We start from the raw sequence: 18245 nt of genomic DNA, 5'->3' as shown, positions 1-18245 counted from the left end.
AGACTCATTCCCACAATGCCTAGTAACACGCAGGCGCAGTGTAAAATAATATAAGACAGCTATCTGTGATCAGAGATGGCGGGCGCCTCCGACCCCCTGGAAGATATGCTCTTTTCCGAGGTGGACGAAAAAGCTGTGAGCGACTTGGTGGGCTCACTGGAGTCACAGCTTGCTGGGCAAAGCAACCCAGTGGGTAAAACAGACGAAAACGGAGGCGCTGGCTCTGTGGACCCCGCTAACCATCACTTAGGAAAAACGCGACCAGCTCCAGTGACCACCACAACACTAGAACAACAACAACAACAACAAGGACGGCGCAATAAACCCGAGATGCGCCCGGAGATCAACTCCAAAGACGTCAGCCCGGATACAACTGTCACATCTCCTTCAGCGGGCTGCGCCCCTTCTTTCGGGGAGCCCTCCGCCGCTCCGGCTGCCCGCGTGAACGCCGCCAGCGGCGGGTCGCAGTCACATGGAGCATCCATCACAACACCGACTGCGTCTGGCGCGTCAACTCCGGCATCCCCGCCAGCCGGCGTCAGCACCGCGTCGAGCCGGAGCGCTAAGGTTACACCGGGCACGGGGGAGCCGTCGGCAGAGGCAACCGCGCCGAGGAAACGCATCGCGACGCCGCGGAGGAGCGCCTCGGCTCGGATCAAGAGTTTGAACGGCGCAGCTGTAACGACGAGGAGGACCAGCAGCGCGGCGGCGGCGGAAAGCGTTAGCTGCGTGGACACCGGTGCAACTCCGCCAAACTCCGCTCGACCGGTCACATCCTCCATCAACACTACGACTTTCACCTTATCCAACGCTAGCCTGCCTGTAGGTCAGTCGGCTATTGCTCTGGACCGGGGGACTCCGACCATTGCTTTGCAAAGACTCCCGAGTCACATCGTGGCCAGTATAGCCCAGAACGGCAACGGGACCAGTGTTACGGCCTTGGTCCAGCAGGGCGCCCGTACAGCACCCGCCACCTCTCCAGCCTCACAGGAGAACCCGGGCAAACCGGTCACAGACACCGGGGCCCCCAAAACAGACGACTGTCAGTCCAAAATTGTAATGTCAAGCCAGTCTAGTAGTGTTAACTCTGTAATAAACACTGTTTCTTCTGCTTCCCCTGTGGTCCCACCAACTACAACTACAGCTGCAGCCGCAACCACCACCACCACAATAACCCAACCTTTAAGCTCTGCCACGACTGCTGCGTGTGTCACAGGGATGGCAACCAGTACTGTATGTGGGACTGCTCCGACCACAACAGTGACCACCACTATTAGTGTGGTCAGGCCCGCAGCTCCCTCTCCAACACCAGCAGTGGCCACCCCTGCTCAGTCTCAGCCCCGTCCTGGACTTGCAGCGCCTCAAAGGATCGTAGCCCCCCAGCTGATTGTCAGACCACCTCAGCAGCAGACCACCATTCAGCTGCCCCCTGGGTTTACCATCCCACCGGGTAAGGTTTGGATGAGGGGGAACGGAGCAGCAAGGAGGTGCCGTTACCTCCGCTGTTATAGTAACCTTACCAGAGGCTTCTGGGTTTGGTTGTCAGTATGGCGCAGTGTATTACGAGGTTGTGTGTGTGTGTGTGTCAAGTTCTCTTCTGTGTGTATTATAAGTCCCATAGTGTGGTTATTACTCGATGTTTTCATTCATCCTATGAGTGCTTTCAATTCTAGCATGGGTGGCTCCATCAGTGTTACTGCTATGATGTGCCAGCTGAGCTGCACAAAGTATTACATTCACATCAAGCATCCTTGACAACACCATATTAAACAACAGTGGATACCAAGTTTTCAGGTAAACCGCGACAAATAAAGTTTAGCTGTGCATTTTGATAATGTAGCTGATGCTTAAGTCTCTGATTTAAGTCTTCACAAGAGATTAAACTTGACTTTTTGCTCACAGGAAAAGCTGTCACACTTAAAGCTCAAGGCAAATGAGAAAAACATTTGACCGCCCATCTATTCACACATCAAATAGTATTAACAACAATGCCTCTTGCACAAACAGACATTTGTAAGTTGTTCATCTCCAAACTTTAGTGCAAAAGCATAGACTTAAACACAGTAAAATACTCTACACTGGGTCGCAGTTTTATTTTTAGCATGATATTACTGCTGCCCAGGAAATAGCAACTTGCATCATGGAGACCTGTTGCCTTCCACAGAGAATCTGCATCACTTGTGTGTTGCTGTGGAGTTCTTTGGTTAATCAAAGGAAACTTTTGGACATCCAGGTGAATATTTCTGACAGTGCTTCCCATTAGTTTGATTAGACCAGAGCATCTTCTACACACTTTTTTTTTTACTATGTAGATAACTTTATTTGTTAATACTTAATATTTTTTTTACTGATCTACACTGTATTAGTGTTCCGAGAAGTGTATTAAAGGCTCTGAAGTCAATCATGTAACTTAGGTTGAAGGTATTAATGGTGGCCAAAATTAAGTACCAGAGCTACATTTGATTTCTCAGACTGAAAAATTATAGTCAAGTCAATAGCTGCATTATTTTTTTTTTTTTATAGCCCTGATGTAGTTGTCATATTTAGATGGTTGTAACTTCCATTGAATCTCATATTGTGTTAAGTCGTAAAAAGGTCAGGTAACACCTGTGCACAGTGGTTAGAGCGGTTTCACTACTGCACTGCTGTTTAGTGTTGAACGCTGTTCTGAGTCATCTGACCTCAGATATAATGGCTGTCAGATAGTCGAGAGTCTGATCAGAATATGCTGTTATTCTTTTTATTGACCTCATGTCTTTTCACTTTGTGGGAATTCTGCAAAGATAAAGAAACGTGTAATGTTTTTTTTTTCTTGACCCGACACGGGCTACTTCAGAAGCATTGTACTATTATAAGTGCAAAGAGTCAGTGTGAGTAGCTTGAAATCAGAGCTTCAATCGGGTTCCTAAAACTCAGACGGTCTTTTATGCACGACACTCGTATTACAAGGTCTTTGGATCATTCCTCAAAATGTTAACTTTCTAACATTAGATAAACATTACCTTGTAAACAGTGTTATATTGCAGTGATTCACTGACATGACCACTAGGTTAACTCTGCATGCAGTCAGTAAAATGTACAGTATCTAGCTCGCGGCCAATTCACATCCCATCCAGTGACGGTGGTGTTTTGAGGTTTTCTCTAATTCATGTTTCCTGCTGTTCTTCAGGGATGGTGTTGGTGCGTACAGAGTTAGGCCAGCTAGTAATGGTACCTCAGCAGGCTTTGGCTCAAGCTCAAGCCCAAGCCCAGGCCCAGAACAACATCTCTCCACGGCCTGCTACCCCCACCACAGGGACATCCTTCAGAGTCACTACGCCGCAGGTGAGCCTCCGCCACACTGCCAACACCATAGCTGCCATTTGCAGACTCTCACTGATATCATTGTGTCACACAGTATTACTGCTCATATAATGGGTCTGTTCAGCAAGACCAGAACAAGAAGACAGTTTAGGGTGCTGCTTAAAAGTGGAGTCACAGATTCTGGAGAAAGATTCTTGATATTTGAACTCAACAACCCAACAAATACACCCCTCCCCTAATTGCTCAACCAGAAGCTTCACCCCCCCCCCCCAGAAACACAACAACCAAAACACAACGGAGTAAAACTTCAGCAAGGTAGTCCTTTAGATTAGTTTTAACAAAGTTACAGTGACCAAAGAAAGCTAACAAGGCAGGTAACGCTAACTAGCATTTCAAATTACGCATCAATCCAAATGTGCCAGCACATTTTTTTGTTTATAGACTTTTTTTTTTTCGTGTGTGTGTTTTTGACTATAAAACCCTTCGGAAATGTTGTACTGACAAATGCTTTGAAATAGAGTGAACAACAACAACACGGCAGGTAATGTAATTAGCGTTTGCAGCGATACTCATCTGTCCTGCTGCTATAACTGTTTGAGAGATAAACACACAAACCGCCCAACTTGTGAGAGACAGTCCCTGTAAAAGTCACTAATCAACCAGTATTCAGCGTAAAAAGGGTTTAAACAACCGCAAATAGCGACTGAAATGCAGAAGCATGAACAACTCTCACAGGCAGCGAACTCAGAATCACCTCATTAAAACGGACAGAAAAATGACTATCTCTAAAAAAAATAAAACACCACTGGACTAAACATGAACACAAAAAGTGCGTGGCATAAAAATGAAGAATATGCGTGTCACTTTTTCACGGAAGCACACGCTAAAAAAAAAAAAAAAAAAAAAGTTCTTCAGACGTCACCACGAGGTAGAAGCTGTCATGTGCTCGTCTCACTGCCGTGTTTACGCACACACACGTAGGCACACCGAGTTCAAGACACAGTATGATCTAACGTTACCTACCTGTCAGGCGGAAAACAGAGCATCCTCCTCATCCGTCTTCATGCCTCGATCAGAGCACTTCTTTTTTCCCTTTTCATTCTTCTGACCTTGTCCTCTTGTCCTCCTTGTCCTCCTTGTCAATGCTGTTGCGTTGTGCAAGTTCAGCACGTCAGCGTGTGCCAAACTTACCGTCTCTCTTGCTCCCACTGTCTCCTTTTATCATCTCCCTGTCCTCCTGTAATGTGCACAAGTAGGAACACCTGCTGTTGAACACCCAGTGTTGTCCAGAAACACCTTTTTTTTTTTTTTTTTTTTTTTTTTTTCTCTTTTTTTTTTTTTTTGGAGACGTTGAGGAGATATTGGTTAAATTGGGCCAAAAGTGTATTAAATCAGAATTAAAAACTCTACCTTTAAATACAGAGATTTTATTTTAAATTGGTGATTTCCATGTGGGTAAGAACAAATCTGTGGTCTGTACCTGTTCTGTGAGTCACATCGAATTTTTTTTTTTTTTTTTTAATATTTGTTTTTTATTGCTCATTTATGTTTTGAAATTTAGAAAATGAGAACCAACCTGGGAGGACTAACCAGAAGAGAGTTTAATGATACTTGTTACCTGGGACTGCACTGAATGGATATTCGGGAGGGACATGTCTCATAGGTTCATTGTAGAATTAAATAAAATGTTACTTTGTCCGCATGAGAACATCCAAAAATATTGATTAAGAAAATTGAATTTAACATTACGGTTTATGTAACAATTGTTAATAATGATACAAACACCAACTGTAGAGCTTAATATCATTCAAAGTTGTGATTGTATCCATTTAAAACAAACATCTAAAAGCATGTTTACTGTTGGAGTAAACGTGCTCAGAGACACAGTGAGAGATGAAATTAGATTAAGATTAAAGTGTTAAGATTGTGCAAGGGTGCTCATTCCTTCACTGTGAAGCCACAACAGAGAAGATCCTCGAGTGAACGTGTGGTCCTCTGAGTGGTGGTATGGCCCAACAGGTGGTTGACCGTGGCTCGGAGGTAAGAAGGAACAGTTCCCCTACATGCCCAGCACCAAAGTGAGAGCCATGGTAATGAACAGAGAAGGAGAGTGGTGCAGGAAGTCCTGGGGAGGTTGATGAGCAGGCAAATGGCAGCATGCTGGATCAGCTTTAGAAGTCTAATGGCACATTGTCTTCAGAAGGAGGGAGTTGTACCATTATAGGCGCATTTGGGATACCTCTATGGTGAGGAGAGAGTGAGACCTCCTGATCTTGTAAAGGAGAAATCAACAGGAGATCTTTACTGCTGCTGTGTTTGCAGAGGACGTCAGCTTGTTGTTCAGGTTCCCTGGCAGATTTTTCGCTGTCCGAGTTGATGCCTCCGTGGTGATGATACTGCTTTAGTGAGGGACTCTTTCCCTCACTAACAGAAGGTCAGTTTTGTCACGGTTGAGCTTTGATATTGAGATGTTGGCTGCAGTTCCAGATGGGGGGGGGGATAACAAGGATATATGGGTGTCACCCACATGGTGGGAGGAGAAGCTGTGTGAGTGTTTGACAGCGGTCAGTGTGCTTGTGTGGAGGAAGAAGAGGAGAGAGCCCAGGACGGTGGCCTGGTGAACTCCTGTTGTCTGGCTGCGTGGTTCGGACTGCTACCTGTACTTGCAAAGGTTTTGGGTTTGAATCCCAGCCTTGGTCTGTTCTTTATGGAGTTTGCATATTCTCCCCACATTTGAGTAAATCTTCTCTGACACTAAAATACAGGAATGTGTGACATACAACTATTAGTGCTCTTAAAAAAGATTTCAAACCTCCTGGCTGCTGTACTGTGGCTGTATGTAAACACTGAATGCAGCCTCTGTGATGTCACCCATTAGTTTCCTGAAGAGCAGTTTTAGGTCTGGCCCTCAGCATCTTCGCTGTGCACGACGCAGCCTCACTCCCAGCTAATCCAAAAATGGGCAAAGAGGTTGTGTGTGTGTATTATATGTGCCATGGTATGTGCCATAGTGTGGTTACTGTTCTTGCCCTGCTGAGGCAGACAGAGGAAGCCTGATTGTTGAAACCTGCAGGCAGCTCGCCAACTCTGATGGCACCCACCTGTCACTCAAAGCAGCCCTGCCCTTAATGCATAACGTTAAGCTGTAGTACAACTTAAAAGGGTGAGTTATTTAAAAAAAACAAAACAACAACAACCCCTGTGCAGATAGCGTGAATGTCGAAATTAGCTGGAGAGACCAAAAAACGTTTTTTTCACCTGGCTGTAAACTTGACTCTCTTTTAGAGGCAGCCTCAAGTGGCCATTTAAGGAACTTCAGGTCTTGGTACTGCTGGCTTGGCTTCATTTTTCAGCCCCAGAGGTTGCTGCTTGGCTACTGCTGCTCCCTGCTCCTACATAGTCAGGATGGAGCCACAGTGATATACAGTGCTACTCCACTAGGAATTAACATGGAGCAGGGAAAGCATCTGTATGCATATATGCACTTTGCTTTGGGCTGAAAAAAAATCTGTAACCTGCAGACGTCTGTGAATGTGCATATTTTTACTCTCAGTAGCTACAGTCTGGTAAAAAGCTGTTTTTTCAGAAGGAGCAGGTAAATAATTCTCATCTTGTCCAGATGTTGCTGCAAGACTTTTGACATGTCCAACAATGAATGTAAGGCAGATAAGTCAAATAATGCAGAGTAAGACGTGGGGTCATAGGTTTTCATCTGACAAAAAGTTTGATTCCAGAGCTACAGCACAGAGGGACGATGTACAGCTCATGGTGCTGAATTTAGGTGGAATAAACTCCACTAGATGAAAATCAGTAGAAACAGAAAGCCATGATGGTGAGAGTGATGTGTGAAAGTGACAGTGAGTTTGTATTATTTTTCAGCAGCCACTGCTCTCTTGTGCAGAGGAAACATACACACATTCCACATATACCAAACATTGTTTTTTGTGGATGGGCATTCAAAGCTTATTTAAAAAGCAATTTTAAAAGAACAGAACTCAAATCATACAAATTTCTATTTTGATGCTAAATTAAAAAATTTCCCCTCGGGGATTAATAAAGTAAATACCTACCTGTAAAACGTCACTGTTATTTTAAATCCACACTGCTCAGCATAGTCATTAACCCCCGTTTTACACCAATGCGATGCATATTAGTTTTTAGGAATGCTGTAAATAGAAATGAACATATCTTCCAGGGGCCGTATTCACAAAGATTCCTAGGACGACAAGTTAATCCTAGTGACAAAGTTCTAATTATATATGGTGCAGGAATGTTTGTGGTCAATCTCTTTGGAGACACTCACTTCTTCCACTCAACGCAATAACACCAAAGATCTGAATCAGAATCAGCTTTATTGGCCAGGTGTGTTGACACATACAAGGAATTTGACTCCGGTTGTAGCTTCTCTCTCAGCGTGCAAAAAAACAAAAATAGACAGACATAAATAGACATATAAAACATAAATAGATATATATACAGCTAAGAAACAAATATATACATATATACACCTAAACAATGGTGCAATTGCACTTAGTGCAAATGGTGCTGATGCGGTTGGGTGTAGTGCAAAACATCCAGTGATGTTGAAGATGTTATGTGTTGAGCAGAGTGACGGCCTGCAGATAAAAACGGTTCTTGTTTCTGGTGGTCTTGGCGCACAGTGATCTGTAGCGCCTCCCAGAAGGGAAGAGCTGGAACAGTGGGCGTCCAGGGTGGGATGGATCTGCAGAGATGCCACCGGCCCGTTTCCTGACTCTAGATGTGTGTAAGTCCTGAATGGAGAGCAGGTCGGCACCGATGATTTTCCCTGCAGTCCTGACTGTCCGTTGTAGTGTGTTCCTGTTTGGTGGCCGATCCAAACCGGACGGTGATGGAGGTGCAGAGAACAGACTGGATTACGGCGCTGTAGAAATGGACCAGCAGCTCCTGGGGCAGGTTGAGCTTCCTGATCTGCCGCAGGAAGTACATTCACTGCTCGGCCTTCTTGATTATGGAGTTGATGTTGGACTCTTCAGGTTCTGGGAGATTGTGGATTCCAGGAACCTGAAGGTTTTCACAGCAGACACGGTGTTGTTGAGGATGGTGATCGGGGGCAGAGTTGGGGGGGGGGGCTCCTCCTGAAGTCCACTGTCATCTCCACAGTCTTGAGCGGATTCAGGTCAAGGTGGTTCTGACTGCACCAGAGAACCAGCTGTTCAACCTCCCGCCTGTATGCAGACTCATCACCGTCCTGGATGTGTCGTCTGCAAATTTCAGGAGTTTGACAGATGAGTCTCCTGTGGTGCAGTCGTTGGTGTAGAGCGAGAAGAGAAGACCAGTGGGGAGAGCACGCACCCCTGGGGGGCGCCATGCTGATTGTCCGGGTGTTGGATGTGAAGTTTCCCAGCCTCACCTGCTGCGTCTGTCAGTCAGGAAGTTTGAGATCCACTGACAGGTGGACGCTGGCACGATGAGCTGGGAGAGTTTGGTGTGGAGGGAGAGTTTGGTGTGGAGGGTGAGTTTGGTGTGGAGGGTGAGTTTGGTATGGAGGGTGAGTTTGGTGTGGAGGGTGAGGGTGAGTTTGGTGTGGAGGGTGAGTTTGGTGTGGAGGGTGTCCAGGATGATGGTGTTGAACGCCGAGCTGAAGTCCACAAACAGGATCTGTCCGTATGTCCCTGAGAAGTCAAGGTGTTGCAGGATGTAGTGCCGTCCCATGTTGATTGCATCATCCACCGACCTGTTTGCCCTGTAGGCAAACTGCAGGGGTCCAGCAGGGGGCCTGTAGTGTCCTTCAGGTGGGCCAACACCAGTCTTTCAAAGGACTTTATAACTACAGACATCAGGGCAACGGGTCTGTAGTCATTTAGTCCTGTGATGGAGGGTTTAATGAAAGTGATCACACACAAAAAACCAGCGCTTTCACAGCCTCATATTGAGACACACTTGATTTAATTTCCACTGGATGTCATTGTCCATTCAGTGCCATTTCTCACATGAGTGCATTTTTTGTGATCACCCAATCACATCTCCTAAAAGCATGTGTTACACCTAGGAACGGGGTTCTCCGCGAGGGTTTGCTCCAAACAGCCTAGCTCCAATGACTCCCATTCAACTTCTCTCCTGTAATAGAAAGTCAATACATTTTTTCCACAAGTCATATTGGCGTTGCCTGCTAAATTCACTCCTTCTCATTAGTGTTCTGGAGGTCCATTTGAAAAAAATACCCTCATTTATCAGACATTAGGCCTCAAAAAGTGGCATTTTTAGGGGCGTGTGTCTTTTATTGACAGGCCTGTGGTGCAGTCAGGTTTCCGCTACTGGTGAGCGGTGTAGAGTCCTCAGCTTCCCAATTAGATTGAGTCAGATTCACCGCTTGCTCTTCCCAAGCGCGTCCATATATGGTCAGTTCTGGCTCCAAAGTAGCAAGATGGCGACAGCCAAAAATCCCAACTTGAGCTTGAATACTCGTGGTTTTGCAGTTTGCCAAGTAAATAATCTTTCAGTTTAATTCAGGATTAGAGAATATTTACTTCGGAGGATACATTTATTGTAGATGACAGTTTTCTACACTGGGGTTAAATTAGAAAGAAATAAAGTTATACTTAATGGCTTTGTGTGTAATTTAATTTTAGACCTGTTGTTACAGTAGAGAAGCAGAAGTTCCTGGTCTTTCATTGTTTTCCTTTTAAAATGTGGCTAGATTTCAGGTATCTTCGTGAAAACTAAACTGACTGATTAAATGTGAGAAACTTCGATCTAATTATATGTGGGCTCCACCGTTGATGTTGGCTGGGCACCACCTCTTTAAATGAAGGGCTTAATTCGTGACCCTAATTGGTCTGTGATTAATATGTTAAACTGTGTAATTACAAAGAATGAATATTCTTGATTATTTTATCTATAGATTAAGATGAGATTAATCGGTGAATTAATGTCTCAAGGCTTCCTAATGACTCCATGGGGTCCTCTCATCAACATTTAATGAGCTACTAAATCATTAATTGGAATTTGCTTATTATCACCTGTGGATACATCATTCATTTGAAAAGTTGAGCTTACCCTGGTGGGTCCACACCCTCGGAACTTAATTGCTTTTAATAATGAGGTTACTAAATTGTTAGTCCCCCATAGTTTCTCTGTAAATCAAGCAGGGCGACTGAAATGGCTCCGACATTACAGTGATAGCAGAGCACTAATAAACCTGTCAGGTGTTCACAGTTTAATATTTGAGCATCCTAATCTCTTTTGACTGGTGGTTCCCTTGTTGATGTGAGAGCATAAAATGCTCCCTTTGCCATATCAGAGATGTTTTTTTTGGCTGTTTATAATATTTTTGGTGAAAATTATTCTTGTTTATTGTCAATTAAGCTTTAAATAGTTCAAATATGCAAACATGTGGAGCTGGAACAAGTTAAACTTTTCTTCAGAATGTTTAATCTATTACTAAAATCGCTGCTGATTCATTTTCAGCTCTGACATATAGTTAAGTTATCAGTGGAAAAATGCATGCCGCCCAACACACCCTGAAATCCCAACCCGCAATGTTTTGAAACTCACCTTTGACCTCTGCGGAGTCTCAACACCACAGTATTTTTGAAAATGACTTCAAAATAGTCTCTGTTAAATGTTCTGTCAATCCAATAAGTGACAAATCAGTGTGTCTTAAGGAATGTGAATGGCGATGAAAGAAGCTTCAAACAGCCCTCGCCAAACAAAACAGTAACAACTGCTTGAGACAGAAAGACTCAGTGTTAAAAGGTTAAAACTAATGTAGCAGCTCAGTCTTTGTTCTGATCTTTAAAGGCTGCATTAAAGAGGCCCTCTGAAGATATTTGGCACCTGTTTGGCACCATATCACTAACTGCAAAGACAAAAGACTGACACTAGAGGGCAGCATTTCACTGTGTTTTTCAATTTGGCTCGACTTTCCTCTGTATTTCGATCACTTTGCACTTAGGGACTGTAACTATTTGATATTCTTCTAACATGTTGGGGTACAGTAAAATATGTATTCATCCTATTTTATAATGTTATTCTGAGTCTTAAAACTGCATCTTGAATTGTAAAAAGATAACAGAAACAAAAGTTGGTTTGGACTTAAATCGTGTGGCAGAAATGATGTCAAAACTGATGATAAATATCCACCTACAATTACATACACATATTTAAAATGAAATAGCACTTTATTAGTGTGCATATGTTATAATAGTAGTGTTTGGTATACCCATCATCCAGCAGCAGTGTAACACTTTTCAGCCAGTATTGTAGCACCACAAAGTGAACTGTCATTTAAAGTCAAACTCCCACCTCAGTTTCTCTGATGCTGTCATAGAATATCAAACCTGTGAATGTTGGTCAGAGTCTGTATCACACTGAAACTGTTCTTTCATCTCCCGGACTTCATAGACCGAAGTCTGCATCAGTTACACAACAGTACCCAGCTCCAGCCGCTCTGCTCGCAGCCAGCCAACCTGTATCCATCCTGATACGCTCAAAAGAGAGTCGCAGATTGTCATCGCCTCTCACAGTCACTCTGATGACAAATTAGTGGGCCGCGGCGTTGCCATCTCGACAGGAAAAGCAGTAGCAGGGAAATGAAAGGGAATGGTGTTTATTCCCAGAGCTCGAACCCCTCTGTCGGCCTGTCACTCTTCCCATGACCCTGAGGGGAGAAGCGGAAGGCATCCTGAGCTTCCTTCCTTCCATACCTGTTAAATCATTCATCATCCAACTGCCTGATTATTTTAAAAAGCTAACAAGGCTGTGGTTCTCGAGTGTGTTTGTGCATGTCTGTCTGAGGGAGAGAGAGTGAGCAAGAGAGGGGCATAGCTGGCGGTGGGATGCACCCCGTGGCTCTTACCAACCCCCCTCCTCATCCCTCATACACCCACTTCCCCCCAACTCTTTGGTACAACACTCTTTTGAATCCTACAAAACTTTTAGTGGAAGTGGTGTGTGTGTGTGTGTGGGTGTGTGTGGGTGGTGGGGGGCTCCCTCCTTCTTTTCTCATCCTAATTCTTCTCCCCTGCACCGTCGTCTTTGCCTCCTTCCTGTCGTTGGCAGAGTTGTGTGTCTGTTTTCATTTGTGTATGAGACAAGTGCAGTTTATCATGCGCTGTGTGTGTGTGTGTGTTTGTGTGTGTGTGTGTGTATGTGCGCGTGTGCTTTGGCTTGTCTGTGAATATAAGGCAGAGTGCCAGAGGTCGGGGCAGAGGCCCTCCTGGGTTGTCTTGGCCAATAGAAGGATAGCAGGGAAGCAGCCAGGAAATGTTTATGAGCATCTGTGTGTGTGAGTGTGTGAGTGTGTGTGTGTGTGTGTGTGTGTGTGTGTTAGACAGAGAGAGAGATGAGCCACTGGGCATCAGTGTGGTTTTGTGGCATTTGGCACTCTCTGCATATCCCTCTCATTTGCTCTCTTCCATTTCATATGTTTGCAAACTTGAGTTGTGATAAATGTCAGCATCCACCTGTATGACTCTTATTTTAAAAACTCTTATGGTGTGTATGTGTATTTGCTGTAGTGCTGGGCAATATATGAATATTATATGAATATTATATTGACTTGAGAACAGATATCATCTTGCATATCATCGTCTTGGATATCATAATGTCTTGATATGTCATAAGTGTTATTTGCTGTATTTAAGTGATGTCATTTTCTGAACTTACCAGACTGTTCTAGCTGTTCTGTCTCTTAGTGATTACTGATGATTATTTATCAAAAATCTCATTGTACCAATAGTCATCCTTACAATGCGGTCACAGTATCAATCTCAAGGTATTTGGTCAAAATGATCCTGATATTTGATTTTGTTTGAAGCTCATCTCTAGTTTGCAGCTCTTTCGAAGAAGCTGCAGTATTTCCATACTTCACAATGCTCTGACCTTATTCCACATACTTGCAGCCTACTTTGAATGTATATTTCATGACTGGGTAAATACCATATGTGTCTGATTTAATGCGATTTATCAACCTAGTTTTACATTTTGCCGTCAGACTCCAGTTACAAATGTCTGTTTTATTATTTTCCGCATGGATAAACAATTAAATGAAGCACACCTACCCAAGAACTCTTTGAACATCTCGAATGAATGTGTATAAAAGTGTTTGTTCGTAGTTTGAGCAGTATGTAAACATAAAAAATGTAAGTCTGTAAGTCGACACTTTCACTTCCCAGTTAATGATTTATATAAAATCCAATCTGCTGGAGTAAAATACCAGCGATATGATATAAAAAATAATCTGTTCAAACACTTGCAAACAACTCGTGTAATAAATTTAAGTAGTAGTATAAGTATAATTAGTTCAAATGTTCTGTATGATCTGTTTGCACTGAATGGTTTTATTTTGGTGTTATAATGTGTCCCAAAATGTTATAATGTGAGTCTGCAACACTCCTTGAACCGATACTATTAAATCACATTGTTTGACTGCCACACCACTACAGTATGTACTGTTAAAAGCAGCTCCTAATGAGAGTTGATGTTAGATTTAAACATGTGGTTTAGTTTGCTATCAATTTATTCATTTATTTACTTATTTCTCAGCTCATGACTTCATTCCTTCCTACCCTTATAAATTGTCATAATCCACTTCATGGCTAGTAAAGGAAATTTCCTTGTATAAAATGTCAACAATTGCTGGAGCATAATGTTGCAGTGGTATTATGTATATAATGTTAATTTAACACAACTGGCAGATTTTTTTTCTTTACATGCTTTTCTTTGCTTTGACATCAGAGTCAAGTTTCTCATCACAGACAGAATCAGGAATAGACAGGGATATGTTTCTAGATGCGATCGGGTCTTTGCAGATGCCTCGTTATGCTAATTTCTTTATGAGTTTCATTAGTCATACCAATTATTATGGTGTCTACAGTTTTCATTAAAACAAATGCCAGTTAGGCAAGCTAATTTCTCACAAGAAAATGATGTTCCAGGAAAACAGCAATTTGATTCATCTTCTATTAAAAGGCTTTGCGTGTCTATTTTCCAAAATAGAAGACGGTAAATACCCTAAATTATTTAAATATGAACAATGATCATGAATTTTTAAAGTTGGTTAGTTGTAACGTGAGAATATACTGTATATAACTCACGCTTTCATGCAAAATTATGCTCTGAAAATTGGCAGCTTAACTAATTTAATGCGTTTGCTGCACCTTTTAGTTAAAGGTCCCATATTGTATAAATTCAGATTTCTGGTTATATTTGAATTATAAATTAGATCTGGGTTTAATATAGATACACTGAAAGTGTCAAAACATTAAATCCATGGAGAAATGCACACTGCATGTATTCAACAACTTTGCTGTTTGGACATCCATATGTCACTAACTCACGCTAGGTCATATGTTCACCTTCAGCACGACCCACAATCTAACCTTTCATGAGGAAGAATAACACAAACGGCTCATTGTATTGTGGAGCAAGCACGCCACAAGATCAAAGGAAATTTGTGTTTGACCTGTGCGTGTGTCACTCAGAAAAGAATCAGCCAATCAGAAGAGAGGGTTGCTGATATTGCTGCACCTTAAAGACACAGATGCACAACAGCCTGTTGAGAGAGAAGTTTAAGAAAGGAGATGTACGAGGGTGGATCAGTAAGTTCTGAGACTGCTGTGCGTGATGAAAGGGCGGAATTGTGACGCACGGGAAACAGAAAAGCTGTAACCCTCACGGCTTAGTGCTCCAAGTTTCGTCGCTAGAGGAAAATCACCGCCTGAGTTACACATGCTTTTGGGAGCAATGGTCCGGGTGCTTCTGCAATATTTATGCACCTCTGCTCTCTGAGCAGAGAGAGCACATCAAAGTTTGTGATGAGAAACTTGTGTATTTCCAACGCGCTGTTAGCGAGAGTGTTGTCATTTTGGAGAACACAACTGCCATCACGCCGCAGCTCAGGTCATAGGCACTGAATATTTTCTGTCAAACGCCTCAGATCATCACAGTAGAGCTGTGTGTTGACAGTCTGACCCTGGGGGACGAATCCACAGTGCACAACCCCACAACTGTCAAGGAGAACCCACCTGGTTGTGCACCTAACCTGATGCGCCTTTTTCGGTTTTGGACAGTGACTTTCTGTCACTGAAAACATCTCTCCAGGCTCGTTGCTTCATTGCCGTAGGCTTCCTGAAGCATTTTAAGGGTCTCCATTGCCGAGTGCCTTCAGTTCATGTCCACGGAGAAATTGCATTGTGGATCAGTGCTCACAAAAACTTGCGTAATTCGGGTCCTGATTTTGTTGAAGTGATGTAATTTGTACCACTTACTCGTTGGGGTTATACCTTCTGCTCCGTGCACGTTACGGTGTTTCGCATTTTTCACGCACAACTGGAGCAACTTTCTGATCCACCCTCGTAAAACTATACTGAGATGGTTTTTGGACCCTTAAATAAACTGCAAACAAAACACCTGAAAAGTGTACAATATGGGACCCTTAAAAAGAAGCCATCTTGTACATACATAGCCAATCAGATGTTTGCTGCTGGTTTCTCCTTTCTCATTGACTTTAACCTGTTGGTTAGATTGAGCCAAAAAGTCAACCCATGTACAATATTCATTTTTCCGTACTCTTCTCCATTTCCTCACCTTTTTTTTTTTTTTTTTTTTTTTTTACATCTACCCATACAGAAAAACAACAGACAGGATATTTCCCGTTAGTTACCATGCCTCATTAGCTTCTGTACAGGTAAATGTCAGCAGCAGTGTTGGTATGTGGACACAAAAGTCCCTCCTGCCTTCAGACCCCAGCAGTATGACACCATGAGCCACTGCTACCTGACCAAACATGCTTCCTTGTGTTTCAATCTTCACCAACATGCTGCCACTTTCCTTCTTCTCTCCTGCTGTCATGACCTTTCCTCATCTGTCTGCGAGGCACGCTACTGCTCTTTTCTTCTCCTGTTGCACTCTGTCTCGCACACTGTCCCGGTCTTTTCTCTGCCTCCCATCTTCTACCTTTTCACTCTGTCTTTCACCGCTGAATCTGACACAGTCTCACCGACGCTGCTTTCTCTTTCTTTGTATCTTTTGATGTGGCTTGTATTCATTTTATCTCCAATGTTCCTCCTTCGTCTTTGATACCTTTATGCTCTGTTTCCCTGCTCCTCTTCTTCCGCTCTCTGTTGCGCTATTTCTTTCCAGCAGTCTCCCGTGACCTCTCAGACCACCAGGCAGTGTCCTTTGACCCCGGCCAAGATGGCACCGGCTCCCTCTCCTACTCCTTCCAACCCTGCCCTCCAGACTTCTTCCTCCTCTTCTTCCTCCTCCTCCTCCTGTCCTGCACTGCGCCCAGTGAGATAACCCTCCTTACTCGCCGATTTTTCTGTCCTTTGCTCACGTTTCCCTCCTTTAGCATCCCTGACAACTGATATGGAAAGACAGTGTTTTGGCTCAGTGATAGTTTAAAGGTTACACAAAGGGTTGTGAACCAGCTTGAAGAATCTAAGAAGGACTAAGACAAGGACAGACATCAGTTGATGTCAGTAGAGAAAAACAGACTCTAATGCTTAAAATATTTTACCATATATGTTTGAGGCAATTCCTTCAATGTGTGCCACCTGATGGAAAAGTTTCTTGTGTACATACACATAGTAGTGTAAATACTATAACTAACATTTTGTAGTAAAAGCAGTTTTTGTTAGTTGTTGAAGAATATCTGTAAATTGTGGAGTTTTTTAATCATCCCGAGCATTTAAAAAGTTAATGTGGGATATTTGCATAACATTTTTTTAAGATGTATTAGTGAGCATGATATGACTTTTCTCTAAGTTGAAAGTTTCACAACTTTTATTTTGAAATATCATCTTGCAAAAAAAATTATTTGCAGAGAAAAACACATCATAACTATATAACATTTCTAAGGAACTAAAGCTCTGGAGGCTCTGCTACATTACATATGTGGATATATATGTGGCCTTGCTACTGTCTATATGTGTATAATGTGTCCCCTGCATTTTTGGTGTATTCACACCTGTATTTAGAACTGTCCACTTATGATTGCATCACATAAGATGTATTGTATTGCCAAGTATGAGCAGGCCCAGAGAGACTCGGAGGAGGTGATGAGGGCTTTCTAGTGAGAGACTGCTAACGGCTCCTCAGCTGATGAGTAGATTCTGTGTATTTTCTCGTCATTCATCCTCTCATGTCTGACAATAAGTAGCAAATGTTTGGAATTACTGGTGACAAATCTTCAGAGGATGGTGGAAAGTTCTCCTGTGAGGTAGCTGACTATTAAGAGAAGCTTTGACGGCCTCCTGTGTTTGTCAGCCTCTAGCTTGTCACTTCCTCCCCTTCCTCCTCCTTGTCTGTTAAGCGATGTCCACTGAAGTCAGGACACCAGATGTGACAGGAGCGCTGTGGCGCCTGCCTCCTGTTCTCTGTGGCCTTGCTGCGAGCGAGGCGTCACGTCCTGTTTATCTCTCTGTCTCTTCCTTGCTCTTCCAGAAGGGCCCTGTGGCGCCGGTCGTGGCTGTGACGGCTCCGCAGCAGACCCCCGTGGTTATGGCGCCGCAGGCCCCGATCCAGTCCGCCTCCCAGCCAGCACAGCCTCCGCAGACGGCCATCGCCGCGGCCCCCGGAGGTCCTGTCGTGTCCCAGGTCCGTTCCCTCAACCGCGCTGCCACCCCTCCTTCCACCACCGCCCACACTCCACCCTGAAGGGGCGCAGGCTCTGTCACAGCTGCCAGGAGGCTGGTTGTGTCACAGGCTCAAGCCCGGACCCACAGCCTCACCGCATCACACAGCTGGCCATGGACAAAGAGTCTCACACATGCCCACACACGTTCGCGCTCATACATTCACACTAGTGCACACCAGCCCAAGGACAGACAGACAAAGGCACAGACTCACCATGAACTCATGTTTATGCATATTCCGAAACATGCAAATACTGTTACAGATATATACAGATTTACACACATATACAGATACATATATGCTGGTACATAGATACTTAA

General features: G+C 43.7%; 1 protein-coding gene across 3 annotated transcripts in view; it reads left to right on the top strand.

Moving 5' to 3' along the window:
- The first annotated feature begins 75 nt into the window (after positions 1-75).
- The window catches only part of LOC138212820 (transcription initiation factor TFIID subunit 4-like), a 91740-nt gene continuing 73570 nt past the window's right edge, over positions 76-18245 (top strand). Inside the window, exons 1-4 of one of the 3 annotated variants that reach the window (XM_069173403.1) lie at positions 76-1450; positions 3170-3324; positions 16432-16578; positions 17734-17886. In XM_069173403.1, the coding sequence (XP_069029504.1) occupies positions 76-1450; positions 3170-3324; positions 16432-16578; positions 17734-17886 (1830 nt within the window). Of the gene's footprint in view, positions 1451-3169; positions 3325-16428; positions 16579-17733; positions 17887-18245 lie in introns of all 3 variants that reach the window. The other 2 variants (XM_069173402.1, XM_069173404.1) reach the window with 2 other exon arrangements.

The sequence above is a fragment of the Embiotoca jacksoni genome, unplaced genomic scaffold (genome assembly GCF_022577435.1).
Source record: "Embiotoca jacksoni isolate LCO1_2020_lvr unplaced genomic scaffold, fEmbJac1.0.p SCAF_6, whole genome shotgun sequence".
Classification (NCBI taxonomy): Eukaryota; Metazoa; Chordata; class Actinopteri; family Embiotocidae; genus Embiotoca; species Embiotoca jacksoni.
The sequence above is the reverse complement of the archived record's forward strand: the minus strand, read 5'-3'. Positions and strand labels throughout refer to the sequence as shown.